The sequence below is a fragment of the Neoarius graeffei genome, chromosome 10 (genome assembly GCF_027579695.1).
Source record: "Neoarius graeffei isolate fNeoGra1 chromosome 10, fNeoGra1.pri, whole genome shotgun sequence".
Taxonomy (NCBI): domain Eukaryota; kingdom Metazoa; phylum Chordata; class Actinopteri; order Siluriformes; family Ariidae; genus Neoarius; species Neoarius graeffei.
The window spans coordinates 26,963,533-26,981,581 of NC_083578.1; the positions used below are offsets into that span (position 1 = coordinate 26,963,533).

The 18,049-nt window shown below is 40.2% G+C and overlaps 1 protein-coding gene across 14 annotated transcripts in view; it reads left to right on the forward strand.

Moving 5' to 3' along the window:
* Positions 1-18,049, forward strand: part of cacna1db (calcium channel, voltage-dependent, L type, alpha 1D subunit, b) — a 410,093-nt gene that overhangs the window by 179,405 nt on the left and 212,639 nt on the right. For all 14 annotated transcript variants that reach the window (XM_060931662.1, XM_060931659.1, XM_060931664.1 and 11 more), the window contains exons 4-5: positions 9,685-9,824; positions 15,579-15,718. In XM_060931662.1, the coding sequence (XP_060787645.1) occupies positions 9,685-9,824; positions 15,579-15,718 (280 nt within the window). The remainder of the gene's footprint in view (positions 1-9,684; positions 9,825-15,578; positions 15,719-18,049) is intronic.

Genomic DNA, 18,049 nt, shown 5'->3' on the forward strand with positions numbered 1-18,049 from the left:
ATTTGGTTACGGGCGGCACGATGGTGTAGTGGTTAGCACTGTCGCGTCACAGCAAGAAGGTTCTGGGTTCAAGCCCAGTGGTTGGCGAGGGCCTTTCTGTGTGGAGTTTGCATGTTCTCCCTGTGTCCGCGTGGGTTTCCTCCGGGTGCTCCAGTTTCCCCCACAGTCCAAAGACATGCAGGTTAGGCTAATTGGTGGCACTAAATTGACCGTAGGTGTGAATATGAGTGTGAATGGTTGCTTGTCTCTATGTGTCGATCCTGTGATGACCTGGCGACTTGTCCAGGGTGTACCCTGCCTCTCGCCCATAGTCAGCTGGGATAGGCTCCAGCTTGCCCACAACCCTGCATAGGATAAGCGGTTATGCATAATGGATGGATATTTGGATGGATGGATATTTGGTTACATCCCTCATGCATATGCTTCTTGGCATAGCTCAGAAATTCAAAATATTCTGCAACATCAAAATGGGGAAGTGTTCTGAGAGCAAAATCTTTATTTGCTGATCACAGTAAGGTGGTGGTGGGGGGGGGGGTAGTCAACAACAACAACACGATTTGAGTTTGACTACTGAATAAATTCCAAAATTTATTGTCACAGGATTAGGTTAAAAATAGGGGTTAGTTAGTCCTGCTGTCCACTATGAAGAACATTCGATAAAAGTTGTGCTTTCAAACAGTTACAATTACTGTGCATCTCTGAAAGCTCACTAAATTAAAGTTAAGGCTCTTATGTTGAATAAACAATTAGATTTTTAGCAGCAAAAACATAGTAACTGCAAAAAAAAAAATTATCACTTACCTCCCTTGTTGCCAAAAAATGTGGAAACAGCAAATGGCAGCCATTTTGAAAAGAAAGTCCATTGCTTTGTCTGAAATCACTCGTTCATTCACTACTCCCTACTCACTATCTAGGGAATTCTATATAGAGGACTATATAGTGAGCTCATTAGTAAAATAAAAAAATTAATTAAAAAAAACCCCACCCCACTTTTGGACACTACTCCGCCGCGCCGTTATTTACGTCATTACTGTCGCACAATTAAAACGTGCCAGATCAGTCGGCACTGATTTTCAGAATAATAAATACACGCATGTATTTTTGTGATAAATACATATTATACTGAGCGTATTTCCCACATTAATAAATACAAAGTACTTTGTGTCTGCTGCATCTTTCAGTTCTTTTAAATCAAGGCTGAATACTTTGCCGCTGCCTTTTATTCGATCAAGTTTGAGGCTTTGGATTAATTCCTTGCTCTGCACTGTAACTTTTATTCTTGTATTTTATCTGTCTTATTCTGTTTTAGCTTATTTTCTATTCTCTTACTATTTTTAATTGTACTTGAATGTCCGTTTCTAATGTGTTTCTTCCTCCGTCCATTCAGCACAACTGCAATGCATGATGGTATATATTGCTTGGTTAGTGACCATCGGTTGTATGCTACTTTTCACGGTGCATCATGGGATACTACGAGTCCACTATGTAGGGTATAATAATTCTCACTATATATTCGGACAGCACTACAAAATGGCGTGAGTGGTTTCGGACACAGGGCATGTGCTCTGTTAGCCACACCCCCACAGCTGTGGTATCTGTAGAAAGCCCAGGATGCTTGACAGTTCATTAGGACTCTAATAGATCACACAAATAGTAAATGACTAAGAGATCTCAGACTCCTGTCCCCCACAGAGGCCAAAAATGAATTGCCGGGTCTCAGGAGGTTAAAGGAATGCTAAACGATGCATTATTTATACCTAAAATCTATAATCTTCTTTCTTTTATCTTCTGCTTGGACTTTGAGGTGTCGCAGGGAGTTGGAGACGTTGATCAAGGGCTTGGTGGGCAGCTTCTGTAGCAGACAGGTAGTAGGTTCTGAGGGTTTCCCTCACGCCATCAAGCCAGCGTTTGCGAGGCCACCCTCAAGCTCGGGTCTCTGAGCTCCTTTTGTTGTAGCTTCTAAAAGCAAGATGATGGACTGACATCCTATCAAGATGGCCAAACCATTTGATACCTTGTTGTTGTTGAATGTGATCATGGACTGATCTTGTGCCCACTATCCACCTTATTTCTTTGTTCCTTATTCTATCACGCCTGGTCTTGTTGGCTGCTTTTCTTCGATATCTCATTTCACAGGTTGTTATTCTTCTTTCTAAGGTTTTGGTCAGAGTCTATGTTTGGGTTGGCACAAATATGGTACTGATGAGTTGTGCCTTGATGTTCATGGGAATGTAAGGGTGTTTCAACAGGGGTGCCAGTTGGTAACTAACATTGTTGGCTTTTTGCATTCGTGCTTCAATCTCGCTGTCTATTTTTCCGTTTTCAGTAAATATGCTGCCCAGATATTTAAATTCTGGGACTTGTTTCAGGGGCATGGCATTTACGGTTATAAACAAAAGTAATGGTGACCTGCTCTCCCCCCCCAAAAAAAAAAAAAATAGTTCATTGTATAAAATAAGCACTTCTGCAAAAGTACAGGAAATCAGAGTAATGGCTCTGACATGTGTTGTGATAGCTGGATTTTCATATTCAGATGGGCTTAATCTCCTCACTACATTGTGGCTATTTTTAATCCTAAGCCACACGGCTCTGGTCACAGGGATACATTCAATTACAGGCTACATTACTTCCTGCTCTCGGTGCATTAATGACCTCCAGTCCCTGTGTCAAAGCTGTTTGTTTTCTGAGAGGATTTCATTTGAGACCTCTTTGTATCTTTCTCTGCTTTGTCTGTCCTACCTTCCTTGCAATGTTCCTCGTCTTGTTCATGTTGTTGAGGTCCAGCCAGTTATTGTTTGTAAACCAGGGGCAAAGGTGATAAAGATTATACACGTATAGTCTAATGCGAAGCGCCATCTAGTGGGCCATGAATCCCCCCCCCAAGTTGAAGCTAATTTTTACTCAGTAGGATACAATTGCTGGGTTACATCTGATGTCACATCCGCCTCATTAAGCTACAGTCACACTACAGTTCGTGATGTTTTGCGATGGGTTTCGATGAAACTGAGGCATTTTGATGGTGATATACACGTGAACTAAAAGTTGTGGTCACACAGCACGCGAACACTCAACTGTCACGTCTTCACGCACTTGAGTCTGACAAAATCAGCACATACAGATACGGACGCTGTTTTCACAGAGGCTTTGCGAAGTATCATCATCATCACTGTCACGTCTGTTTCTAGCCATGTGCATAACACCTGTTTAAATACTCTGCTTTCATTTCTGTAAATATCCCGCCTGCTAATAAACACTATTCCTGCACTTTGAGCCGTCTACCACCATCTTTCTTGTAGTGTCCTGATCCCCAGATCTTTAACCCAGACACATACAACCCCGATTCCAAAAAAGTTGGGACAAAGTACAAATTGTAAATAAAAACGGAATGCAATAATTTACAAATCTCAAAAACTGATATTGTATTCACAATAGAACATAGACAACATATCAAATGTCAAAAGTGAGACATTTTGAAATTTCATGCCAAATATTGGCTCATTTGAAATTTCATGACAGCAACACATCTCAAAAAAGTTGGGACAGGGGCAATAAGAGGCTGGAAAAGTTAAAGGTACAAAAAAGGAACAGCTGGAGGACCAAATTGCAACTCATTAGGTCAATTGGCAATAGGTCATTAACATGACTGGGTATAAAAAGAGCATCTTGGAGTGGCAGCGGCTCTCAGAAGTAAAGATGGGAAGAGGATCACCAATCCCCCTAATTCTGCGCCGACAAATAGTGGAGCAATATCAGAAAGGAGTTCGACAGTGTAAAATTGCAAAGAGTTTGAACACATCATCATCTACAGTGCATAATATCATCAAAAGATTCAGAGAATCTGGAAGAATCTCTGTGCGTAAGGGTCAAGGCCAGAAAACCATACTGGGTGCTCGTGATCTTCGGGCCCTTAGACGGCACTGCATCACATACAGGCATGCTTCTGTATTGGAAATCACAAAATGGGCTCAGGAATATTTCCAGAGAACATTATCTGTGAACACAATTCACCGTGCCATCCGCCGTTGCCAGCTAAAACTCTATAGTTCAAAGAAGAAGCCGCATCTAAACATGATCCAGAAGCGCAGACGTCTTCTCTGGGCCAAGGCTCATTTAAAATGGACTGTGGCAAAGTGGAAAACTGTTCTGTGGTCAGACGAATCAAAATTTGAAGTTCTTTATGGAAATCAGGGACGCCATGTCATTCGGACTAAAGAGGAGAAGGACGACCCGAGTTGTTATCAGCGCTCAGTTCAGAAGCCTGCATCTCTGATGGTATGGGGTTGCATTAGTGCATGTGGCATGGGCAGCTTACACATCTGGAAAGACACCATCAATGCTGAAAGGTATATCCAGGTTCTAGAGCAACATATGCTCCCATCCAGACAACGTCTCTTTCAGGGAAGACCTTGCATTTTCCAACATGACAATGCCAAACCACATACTGCATCAATTACGGCATCATGGCTGCGTAGAAGAAGGGTCCGGGTACTGAACTGGCCAGCCTGCAGTCCAGATCTTTCACCCATAGAAAACATTTGGCGCATCATAAAACGGAAGATACGACAAAAAAGACCTAAGACAGCTGAGCAACTAGAATCCTACATTAGACAAGAATGGGTTAACATTCCTATCCCTAAACTTGAGCAACTTGTCTCCTCAGTCCCCAGACATTTACAGACTGTTGTAAAGAGAAAAGGGGATGTCTCACAGTGGTAAACATGGCCTTGTCCCAACTTTTTTGAGATGTGTTGTTGTCATGAAATTTAAAATCAGCTAATTTTTCTCTTTAAATGATACATTTTCTCAGTTTAAACATTTGATATGTCATCTATGTTCTATTCTGAATTAAAAATGGAATTTTGAAACTTCCACATCATTGTATTCCGTTTTTATTTACAATTTGTACTTTGTCCCAACTTTTTTGGAATCGGGGTTGTATTAAAAAAAAAGTCGTACGCCTCCATGCTCTTCCAGGTTTTCATCTGTGTCCCCGTGTAGAACGATGTCTGCAGCACCAGGTAGTTTGAGATGTCGGAGAACTCAACGGATGGATAATTTTCCAACTCGTAGGAAAAAAACCTTCTTTGTTAGCATGTAAGAATCTAATCCCATTGAGTGGTTTCTATATACACTTCTTTTGAGTGGACTTCTTGGTTTGCTGTACACAAACATGGCAATAAGTTCTTGTGTTAATGGACCAGACTCCCCTTTTGGATCATTAATCCCTTCTGACTGAGAATGCCCTGCATGCATGGGTTTATGTTGGCTTCTGGCACATCCATACAGTTTTAAATACAAGACCTACAATTAAAAACAGTTTGGTTTTTATTGCATTTATTTAATTCCTGGGCTCCCATCTGTAACAGGGAGTGATGTTGCATTCCATTAATACACTTTACAATAGATTATTAGATTCGAATAGAATAGATGAGCCAAAATAATTGGGGATCTTTTTTAATGGGCCCGACTCGTTATAAGTTTGAATAGGTGGGCCTCGAAGCAGAAAAGGTTGAGAACCCCTGGTCTAATATATTCTATGTATCTTTCTACCACTGGATTGTCACGCACGTTCTCAAATCTGAGTGACCAGAGGGTGTTAATCAATTTTGTGTAACAGAAGTACTGACTAATTCCGGATGTAATTGAAGTGATAGGTTGATAATGGTTCAACAATCATTGGATCATTTCAATAGTAACAGTTCATTACTTCTGCCAACTTTAATGGAGGAGGCAGGGCCGGCTCTAGGTCTTTGGCTGCCCTAGGCGAGATTGAGTTTTGCCCCCCCAAGAAAAAAACCCCTCTAATAACATCTAAATAACACTTTAATCTAATCACTCTATTCTATTACTATTAAACAATGTACGGTGCATGGACAATAAACAAGAAGTCATTTTTATCTTTTTCATTATTGTTATTATTGTTATCATTATTAACATAAAGTGTCACAAAGTAAAATGACCACACAAATTCAATACATATCTCCATATAATGGGCAAAAACTCTTCCGCACCCTGTTCAAAGTGTAGTGCATGGACAATAAACAAGAAATTATTTTTAGTTTCTTTTTTGCTATTAAAAGTTAAGTCATCTCTGAAGAATTAACAAATTAAATGAATAAATTCTACAATTCTAAATTGTGCAAACTTAAGCACCCTGTTAGGACATCAATGGGCTGTATTTTCAAACAAAAGTGCTATTATGGGTACTTTGTTATTGAAGTCTATTGCTGTTTGCATCTAGTTAGCTAGGCAGACATTGATTCAGGCGTCTAAAATATTAATTTGCCACTATAATGGTTGATATGAGAGATTAGATCAGACTTACCTCTATACTTGGCTCTATTTGTTTCTTCCTGTAGCCTTCGTTTGCGCCCTTGCGCACCCGAGAGTTTGGATTTCTTCATTTAAGCACTTGTAGTCTGGGCTACTTTTTGCAGTGGATAGCCATTCTCATTCCCCGATGAACACCACTCCCCCCGCCCCCCTTATAACCTATCATTGTGCATTTTTAGTAGGCATAAGGAAATCACCGACCACTACTGCGTAGGCTACACTTGTTTTTCAACCTTTTTGAGCCAGGGCGCACTTTTTTCAATGAAAAAATCTCAAGGCACATCACCAATAGAAAATGTTGACTGAAACTAAAACGCTGTTGCCAATATTTACAATATACAGTCATTCTATAATTTTCCACGGTACACTTGGTGATCTCTCACGGCACACTAGTGTTCCGTGGTACTAGAGTTCGGCAGCACAGTGGTTGAAAACACTGTACACCACTGATGCACTTGGTAACATCTCCATTCAATAACTCCATCCCTCCTTTTTGGTGGGGTTTTGGTTGCCCTTGGCGCCCCTGGGCACACTTTGCGCTCTAGGCACTTGCCTAGGTCGCCTATAGCAATCGCCGGCTATGATTACATGGCCAAAACAGAGAATAGCCGCGGATGCGCACTTGCGCGCCCGAAGACACACTATAGACAGGGCGAACCACTGTTGAGCGCTTATTGTTTCATGATTAACAACCACCACCACACCCCACCCCGCTTTTTTTGACAAATCGCACCCTGACTACATGCTTTGCTGTACAATTAAATTAGGCTAAGACATTATAATGCTGACTCGTTTTCAGAATAGTGGAAGTCATAATTTTTCTCCCCCCGTTTCTGCGCCCCTGGATGGACGCAGCGCCCTGAGCATTTGCCTATATTGCCTATGCCATGGGCCGGCTCTGGGAGGAGGTTATGTTTTCACCTCCATTTGTTTGTTACTTGCGAAAATCGGAGATTTTTGCATGTCGATCTGTCCGTTTGTTTGTTTGTTGGTGCTCTAGCGTCGTCATTTCTTGACCAATCTTCACCAAAATGCACAGGACAACTCACTAGGGTCATACAAAGACATCATTAGTTTTTGGTGGGTCAAGGTCAAAGGTCAAAGTCACCAAGGACAAATCGTGTAAAAACACCTAATCGGCCATAACTTCCGTTTCTTTGTGATTTTCGCAAGTATCATGCTCTGCACGACTTTTTGTTTGTTTGTTCCCAATGCAATACAAAGTAGTGAACAGATTTTGATGAAATTTGGAGGAAAGGTGGGCTATGGGCCAGGGAGCAAATGATTTAGATTTGGATGCAAATCCAGATATGTATGTGGATCCAGGATTTTGTTTTTTGTCTGTTCCTAATGTAACTCAAAAAGTAGTGAATGGATTTTGATTAAATTTGGTGGACAGCTTTAGTATTATCCTAGGTTCAAGTGATTTGAAATTGATGATGATAATATGTAGCTTGGCGGAGGTATGCAGTCTACCGAGTGCCCTTCATGTTCAATGGGATTCGTTTAGCAGACGTTCTACATAAGGCTTGTAAGAAACTGATTAATTAAAAATAAGGATTATTAAACCAAACCAAATGTAAATTTGTTGATGTGGTGAAGCATTCTGAAAGGAGACATTTATGTAACATTTCTACCACTGGAGAGTTTTCAGGACAAAGGATTTTCTTTCTTTTTTCAGTTGCTAAATTGACAAGCTGTATTTTTTTTTATTAAAAAAAGTCTTATTAATGCCAAGATAAGAAAGAAAATAATCAAAGCTGATGAGAGAACTGCTGTTTATAGCTGTTCTAACATGTAACATTAGTGATAACTGGAGCTAAACTTGTCTCATGGATGTTCCTTAAGTGCATATCTCCACCAAGCCACATATTATCCGCATCAAAATCAAGTCATTTGAACGGAAGATAATACTAAAGCTGTCCACCAAATTTCATCCAAATCTGTTCACTGCTTTTTTAAGTTACGTTGGGAACAGATAAACAACAACAACAAAAAAAAAAAAACTGGAGGCAAAAACATAACCTCCTCCAACAAAGTTGGCGGCGGTAATGATAAAAAGCACAATGTATCATTCTTTAAAAAATTTAAAATTGTAATCATTGACAAATTGATGTGGTGTAAGAGGAATAAAACACTTGCAGCTGTGCTGTTATAGGAAAATAATCTACTAGTACTAACCACTTCATGTCGGGCCTCATCACTCCACTTAAGTGTGGATTATTTTCCTATTATGGTATGTCGCCGGTATATTGTATTTCATTCCTTCCATATTATGTATAAGATTTAATAAAGATGTCAGTTATAACATTTAAGTTATTCCACAAAATCGAGCCGTACATGAGTTGGCTATAAGCCATGTATGACGAGATTGAGTGGAATAACTGTTTTATTCTATCCACATTCACTGGATTTTGAGAAACAGAGCATTTTTATTTTTTGCAAACTCGATAAATAAAAACTTCATACAAAACGTCCGACAAAATCATTTCTGCTTAGAATGGAAACAAACCAGCGAAATGATGGTAGCAATTTGTGAAAAATAAGATAATTATTGAAAAAAGAAAAAACTTACGTTCTTCCCATCAAATACTTTTTTATTCCATATTTTGTTGCTTCTTTTTTGGGGTTTTCTTCTTCTTCTTTGGGGCCTTTTTGGCGGTTGGCAAGCCAAATTAAAGGTGCATTACTGCCACTGACTGGGTTGGAGTGTGGAACAGGAGATTTGGGAGGAGACTATATTCTTTTAGCTATTTCTGTTTCTTTCAAATACTTGAAAACAAAGTGATAGCTCTGACTTGATGCACTCCACCATTTTGTTTTTCTCTACTCACACTAGCTGATAGCCTAGTAGGAGAGTAGCCAATCAGAGCCTGCAATTGCTCATATCCAGTGAATATGGATAGAATATTTTCGTGGCATTCCAGACCAACTTAAAGCTTGATTAAACCTTAAAGTGCTACCGATTGGGCTGGAGTGTGGAACAGGAGATATTGGTGGTGGTGGGGGAGACTATATTATTTTAGCTATTTCTGTTTCTTTTAATACTTGAGAACAATTTTTGGGGTTTGGTTTTCGAGTAGAGTTTTTATTTCGTCCTCGGTTGGTTCAGCAACATGCGCTGACATTTTGTTTTTCTCTACTCACCGTATATGAACTGATAGCCTAGTAGTAGAGTAGCCAATCAGAGTGGGCGATTGCTCATATCCAATGAATGTGGACAGAATAAAAAATGATATGCAAAAAAAAAAAAAAATCAATTATAATGCATAGTTAACCTGTGTATATTAGTACATTGGTTGGTGGGTGGGTGTAACGCAAATCTTTTCTTTTGTGTTTCCCTTTTCACAGGAGACAGTAGAATATGCCTTCCTGATCATTTTTACTATCGAGACCTTTCTGAAGATCATAGCCTATGGATTGGTAATGCACCAGAACTCCTACGTTAGAAACGGCTGGAACATGCTGGATTTCATTATAGTCATAGTGGGGTAAGTCAATCATATGCAAAACCTGATCATTCTTTTACTTTACTATCAATCTTATTACACAATTTTAACGTTTATTAAAAAAAAAACTATACAGTGATCAGAAGAGGAAATATCTTAAATTCATTCAGTATGAAAATAATCTGCCAAAGTGTTGCCCAGTCCCATGTTTTGGTTGCCTGACAACCTTTTTTTATTTTTAAAAATAAAGTGATAATATATGGCCTGTGTGTGTTTCTAATGTGTTTGCGACCTTGAGAAAAAGTCTCTAAGCTGTGATTTTTTTTTTTTTGGCTGAGACATGATGTTCTCTCCTCTCTTCTCCTCATGGCATGTGTAAAAATATTAATCGATGCTGATTAACATCTGTATTTTCTTTCGGCATGTTAATAGAAGAGTTATATGACAGCTTTGCACTGCAAAGTTGCTTGCTTGCTCAGTAGCTTGCTCAGTTGCGTCAACATATCCACATACAACTCCTGAATTTGCAAATCATCTGTCCTCTGCGCATGCTGATTAATCAGATGAGTAAAAACCTCATCCAGACCTGCTAGCCAAATCGTACCATGGCTGATATGTGTAGTGCAGCAGGCGGTGGGGTACAGAAGCATGTGCTATATTTGTAGCATTGAGGTGCGTCACAGCACACTGAAGCATATGGTGTTCAAATATTCCCACCAAATAAAAATGTTTGTTTTGTAGAAGTCAATAGAAAGTATTGTTTTTGTTTGCTTGCTTGTTTGTTTTTCTTTTCCTGGTGTTAACCCAACTTGTCCACTGGGCAACTGCGAATTAATTAAAATTTGTTTTTCTTTTGTAAAAGATGAAATGTGTTTGTCCTGGGGGCCTGGGAGACTGATTTCTCTACATTTGATTGACACATGTAATGCTATTTGGAATAACATAATAAATCCACTTCCTGGTTGCACAGACAGGTCACTAACTTACTGTCTGTTAAACCTACAAGAGTAGAGTTTCTGATCCATGAATTTTGCTCCATGTTCTTCCTACTAGGGAGATTTACTTTCTAAATGCAGAACGTAATTAAACCTACAATAATCCTGCTACCCTCTATGTTGAAGCCACTAACATCAGGTTGTCATAGTGACGCCTCCCACTCCATGATTTAAGTCTGTTTTCTCTCTCGTGCAAGCTAAGAATATCTTCTCAAGTGTCGTGTTCCTGAGCAGCCCTCGCCCAAGACTTCTACTGATGCAATTAAATCTGTACATGTACAGTTGTGGTCAGAAGTTTGCATACAGTGACATGAATGTCATCTTGGATATGAATGTCATGGCAATATTTGGGCTTTCAGTAATTTCTCTGAACTGTTCTTTTTCTGTGGCAGAATGTACAGCATACATCTTCATTCATCTCATTATCTCTAGCCGCTTTATCCTTCTACAGGGTCGCAGGCAAGCTGGAGCCTATCCCAGCTTTAATTAAAAAAAAAACCTAGAATTTGGTGCACAAGTTTTAATTTTCTTTGGGTTTTTTGAAATCAACACAGGGTCAAAATTATACATACAGGGTCAAAAATTTACATCCGCTCACTTAGATTATTAATTCAGAGGTGCTGAAACTTCCGAAATGTCTCTTATCTTGCCAAAGCCTAGGTCTCTTAACTTCCTGTTAGTGATCATGATTGACTACAGCTGGTAGCTTCTCTGTGCCTTCATAAAAAGGGTTTGTTTACAGCACTCATTGGATTGACCAACACACAATACAATGGGAAAGTCCAAGGAGCTCAGTGCAGATCTGAGAAAGAGGATCGCAGATGTACACAGCTCCGGAATGTCTCTTGGAGCCATTTCTAAACAGCTGCAAATTCCAAGATCAGTTCAAACATTTGTATGCAAGTTATTGTGAGGTGTAGTCACTTTGCCAAGCCATTTTGCTTCAAGAAAACCCAAACTGTCACCCTCAGCTGAAAGGAAATTGGTTTGGATGGTCAGGAACAACCTGGGAACCACCATGGCACAACCCTGCCATGAACTGGAAGCTGATGGATCACTGTCTACAGTTCAGATCACCATGGACTAAGAGGCTGCTATCCAAGAAATAACCCCCTGCTCCAAAATTGACACCTTCAAACTTTAGTTAAGTTTGAAGCTGACCACACAGACAAAAAAAGCCTTCTGGAGGATCGCTGTATGGTCAGATGAGACAAAGATTGAGTTCTTTGGCCACAATTACCACCATGTACAGAGGGACACTGTACCAGCTGGTGGTGGTGGTAGGATCATCATGCTCTGGGGCTGTTTTGCTGCCAGTGGAACTGGTTCATTGCACAAAGTGGATGGAATAACGAAGAAGGAGGACTACCTCAGAATTCTTCAGCATAAGCCATCAGAAACTTGAACACAACTTGGGAGTTACAACAGGACAATGAACCCAAACACGCATCCGAGCTGGTTGTGGAGGATAAAGCAGGCTAACATTAAGCTTAAAACAAGTCCTGACTTCAGCCCTATTGAAAATATATGGACCGTGCTTATAAGTGGAGTCCATGCCAAGAAAAAAAAAACTAAAGTTAATTGAACTCTACCAATTCTACCATGAAGAGTCATGAAATATCCAACCAGAATTCTGCCAGAAGCTTGTTCATGGTAAACAAAAATGTTTGGTCAAGGGGAATCTTGTGAAGAGACATTTTACCCAAATATTAGGTGTGCTGTATGTATAATTTTGACCCTTTGTTGATTTCAGAAAACTCAAAGAAAATTAAAACTTGTGCACCAAATTCTAGCGTTTTTTTTTAAAGATGTATGCTGTACATTCTGCCACAGAAAAAGAACAGTTCAGAGAAATTACTGAAAGCCCAAATATTGCCATGACATTCATATCCAAGATGACATTCATGTCACTGTATGTAAACTTCTGACTGAAATGTATGTGCGGTATTTACTTTCACCATTAGGTTAGTTTCTGACCTCAACTGTATATATCCATTCATCTATCCATTATCTATACAACTTATCCGTCAGGGTTGCCAGGTCAGCTGGAGCCAATCCTAACTGCCTTCAGGAGAGAAGCGGGGTTCACCCTGGGCAGGTTGCTAATCTGTCACAGGACTAACACAGACAAACAGCCAATCACACTCCCATTCACACCTATGAGGAATTTAGAGTGGCCTGCTAACCTAATCTACATGTCTTTTGGACTGTGGGTTATAACTATACAGTGTCTTGCAAAAGTATTCATCCCCTTTGGTGTTTGTCCTGTTTTGTTGCATTATAAACTGGAATTAAAATGGGTTTTGGGAGCGTTAGAACCATTTGATTTACACAGCATGCCTACCACTTTAAAGGTGCAAATTGTTGTTTTATTGTAACACAAATGATAATTAAGATGAAAAAAAAAACAACATCTAGAGTGTGCATAGGTATTCACCCCCTTTCAAATGAAACCGTTAAATAAGAGCTGGTCCAACCAATTCACTTCATAAGTCACATAATTAGTTGATTAAGATCCACCTGTGTGCAGTGAAAGTGTCACATGATGTCTGTTCTGTTCTGTGTCACATGATGTGTGTATAAATCAACCTGTTCTGGAAGGACCCTGACTCTGCAACACTACTAAGCATGCAAGATGAGAACCAAGGAGCCTCCAAACAGGCCAGAGACAAAGTTGTGATGAAGTATAGATCAGGGTTGGGTTATAAAAAAATATCCCAAACTTTGAATATCCCACGGAGCACCATTAAATCCATTATAGCAAAATGTAAAGAATATCACACCACTACAAACCTGCCAAGAGAGGGCCGCCCACCAAAACTCACAGATCGGGCAAGGAGGGCATTAATCAGAGATGCAACAAAGACACCAAAGGTAACACTGAAGGAGCTGCAAAGATCCACAGCGGAGATGGGAGTATCTGTCCATAGGACCACTTGAAGCTGTACACTCCACAGAGCGGGGCTTTATGGAAGATTGACCAGAAAAGTCATTGCTTAAGGAATCACGTTTGGAGTTTTCCCAACAGCATGCGGCAGACTCCCCAAACACATGGAAGAAGATTCTCTGGTCAAATGAGACTAAAATTGATCTTTTTGGCCATCATGGGAAACGCCATGTGTGGCGCAAACCCAACACCCTGAGAACACCATTCCTGCAGTGAAGCATGGTGGTGGCGGCATCATGCTGTGGGGATATTTTTCATCTGCAGGGACAGGAAACCTGGTCAGGACTGAAGGAAAGATGGATGGCACTAAATACAGGGCAATTCTGGAGGAAAACCTGCTTGAGTCAGCCAGAGGTTTGAGACTGGGACGAAGGTTCACATTCCAGCAGAACAATGACCCTAAACATACTGCTAAAGCTACGTACACTGGAGTGGTTTAAAGGGGATCATTTCAATGTCTTGGAATGGCCTAGTCAAAGCCCAGACCTCAATCCAATTGAGAATCTGTGGCATAACTTGAAGATTGCTGTACACCAACACAACCCATCTAACTTGATGTTTTGTCTTGAGGAATGGGCAAAAATCCCAGTGGCTAAATGTGCTAAGCTAATAGAGACATACCCCAAGAGACTTGCAGCTGGAATTGCAGCAAAAGGTGGCTTTACAAAGTCTTGACTTTGGAGGGTGAATACCTATCCACACTCCAGATTTCTGTTTTTTCATCTTAATTATTGTTTGTGTCACAATAAAACAACGATTTGCACCTCTAAAATGGTAGACATGTTGTGTAAATCAAATGGTGCTAACCCCCCAAAAATCCATTTGAATTCCATCTTGTAATGCAACAAAACAGGACAAACACCAAGGGAGATGAATACTTTTGCAAGGCACTGTAACTGTTATAAGTGATTCTTGTTGCAATTTTTCTGTTATTAGCTCGTCCGGCTGTAGGCCAGACTGGATGAACTTATGCGATCATGCTTCTGTTCATCATCATCGTCCGTCCACGATTTACAAAAATCGCTACTCCACCTACAGGATTGATCGGATTTCGATCAAACTCGCATACAATATTCCCCAGGTGGGTCTGCATAAAAGTTGTCAAGATGTTAGCGCCACCTGTTATATTTACGATTTTATGGGCGTCTGAAATATTTAGGTGACTCTTCACATTAAACGCTACTTTTTGTAAACTGCTGTGACGTTTTCACTGAAACTCATCCAGAAGACTCTAAAGACATATTCCAACAAGGGTTGTTCACCAGGTGGTGCCACCTGCCGTGGATGCAGCAACACAGGGGTCATATGCAATTTCACAAAAATTGCTACTCCTCCCATAGGATTGATTGGATTTCAAGCTCACACACAACAACAGTGGCCAGTATGAGCTACAGCCTCATTGAGGCTATTTTCTTATAATTCAGTTAAGGGTTATTTAAAGGTATAACAAAGGGGAAAATAAGTTAATCTTTTAATGGCCCAAAATGGCCAGGAGTTCTCAATTTGTTGTACCACATATTTAAAAGATTTGAAGATGCAGTATATCCTAACGTATACACTAAATCCTAAAGTATGAAAAGAAGACAAAAATATTGTACATGCATTTTTAATTCATCTCTGGGGTGGCCAGATGTTCAGGATGTTCAAGATTTGGAGTCAGGTGTGCATATCAGTCGAAGTCCTGTGCGAAGGCGGTTTGAAATAGTACATGTGAACACGATGACCACTGATGATCAGTGTAACACCAGCAAACTAGGAGTTCACCTCAGCATACATTCCTTGATGGTATGTACAGAAGCGCTACATTAGCGACTATTACAAATAACACAATCCATATTTTATGTTTGTGTGCAGGCTGTTCAGCGTGGTTCTGGAGCTCATGACCAAAGAGGGAGAATCAGGTCAGTCTGGAGGGAAGCCGGGTGGCTTTGATGTCAAAGCTCTGCGAGCGTTTCGTGTGCTCCGCCCACTACGGCTCGTCTCAGGAGTGCCCAGTGAGTCAAACAGAAAATGTAAAATGGTGACACTATCACTTTTATAGCTTATCAGTTTAACTGCAGTGTATTACATTTGTATATAAACTTTTTTTTTTTCACATTTTTTGTAGTGTCAAAATATGGAGCTGGATTTCATTTTTTAAATTCACCCATACCCCCCCCCTTTTGATGTGAAACCCCTAAATTAGTTCTGGTGCAACCAACCAAGTGCCATCAGAAATCATATAATTAGTTGAATAGAGTTGACCTGTGTGTAATTAAAGTGTCCTATAAACTCAATAAAAATAAGCATGTTTCTGGAAGACCCCATAATTTTTTAGTCACAGGGCTAACACCGAGCCAAACAACCATTCACACTCACATACACACCCATGGACAATTTAAAGCAGCCACTTGGCCTAATCTGCATGTCTTTGAACTGTGGGAGGAAACCGGAGCACCCGGAGGAAACCCACGCTGGCACAAGGAGAACATGCAAACTCCACACGGAAATGCCACGAGGTCCAACCCCAGAACCTTCTTGCTGTTCCTGATATTCAGTTGTAAAACCTTCTGCCAAAGATCCAGAGGACGTGTTGTTCTCTTCACCTGAGTGTACTGCTAAATGGCACTAAAAATTCCAAGCTAAGAAATGTTCTTCAAACCCTTTCACAAAACTGGAGCCATTTAACAAAGAAGAATTCATGAGCCAAGTGTGAGGTTGATCCATTCGCTACAGACGGAATGCAATGTTCTGTGTGTTAATTTCATAAACTGTCTGTCAGCCTAGAACGAGTTTTGAATTATCATGATTTAATGATCATAGGCGTAAAAAAAAATCACATTTATAATATAGCCAGGAGATAAATGAAGTAATAAATGTGTATACGGGGCGGCACGGTGGCGTAGTGGTTAGCGCTATCGCCTCACAGCAAGAAGGTCCGGGTTTGAGCCCCGTGGCCGGCGAGGGCCTTTCTGTGCGGAGTTTGCATGTTCTCCCCGTGTCCGCGTGGGTTTCCTCCGGGTGCTCCGGTTTCCCCCACAGTCCAAAGACATGCAGGTTAGGTTAACTGGTGACTCTAAATTGACCGTAGGTGTGAATGTGAGTGTGAATGGTTGTCTATGTGTCAGCTCTGTGATGACCTGGCGACTTGTCCAGGGTGTACCCCGCCTTTCGCCCGTAGTCAGCTGGGATAGGCTCCAGCTTGCCTGCGACCCTGTGGAACAGGATAAAGCAGCTAGAGATAATGAGATGAGATGAGATGTGCATACACCGAGCAATTTGCAAGGACAGGGACGGGAACATGTAGGCTCAATTTTATTTCAGGTCTCGATACAGTTTTCTTGTCTTGTCCCAGATTATAATATTCAAACTTTTCTGGAAATGGGATTTGTGTGTATGTATGTATATGTATGTACAGTGGATGTAAAAAGTGTACACACCCGGTTAAAATGATAGGTTTTTCTTATGTAAAAAAATGAGACCACAATAAGTAATTTCAGAACTTTTCCCACCTTTAATGTGACCTATAACCTGTACAATTCAATTGAAAAACAAACAAATCTGTTAGGGGTAAAAACATCCCCCCCCCAAAATAAATAAATAAATAAATAAATAAATAAATAAAACATACAATAAGCTGGTTGCATAAGTGTGCATAACGTGGTTAAAGGATCGATCTTCCGTCTCTCCATTTCTTGTTTAACTGTCGTGTATCGGGCATTGTAAACGCAGATACGGATTTATTGGAAATTAGCTCATATCGGCTGATAATATTGGCTTGCCGATTAATCGGTCAGTCTCTGGTTTACACTAATTATGACACAAAAGCATTATTTTTAAGTGTGGTACAAGCCTTGAAATAGGATACAAGTCTTTTTTGGTTAAACAATAGGGCAGGCGACTTTAGTTTAGAAATACGCTCTTCTAAAGATCCATCACACTCTGCCTATGCCAGTGTTTGTGCTGGTAGCTTTCAATGCTGCATAATAGCACCGTATAATTTGGGGATTTTAATAATGTGAATCATATTATAATCATCGATCATTTAAAATGGGCTGGGTAAAAATAGTCTTAATAAGCATTTCCATCTCATCAGACTACGGGTGCTGTTCAGTCTGACAAATTTATTTATTTATTTTTTCATCCAGGATGTCAACAAGAAGATATGTATTAATGATTTTAAAAAAATCTTACATGTCTGAAGTAATTTCAGAAATATGCTGTGGGCTTGAAGTAAGCATTGCTCCACCTCCTTGTTTGCATGATTGAAATGATCATGAAACATGAAACGTTTGACATGTTACCCTGACAATGAAGATGTTGCTGATGTATTCCTATTACATTGC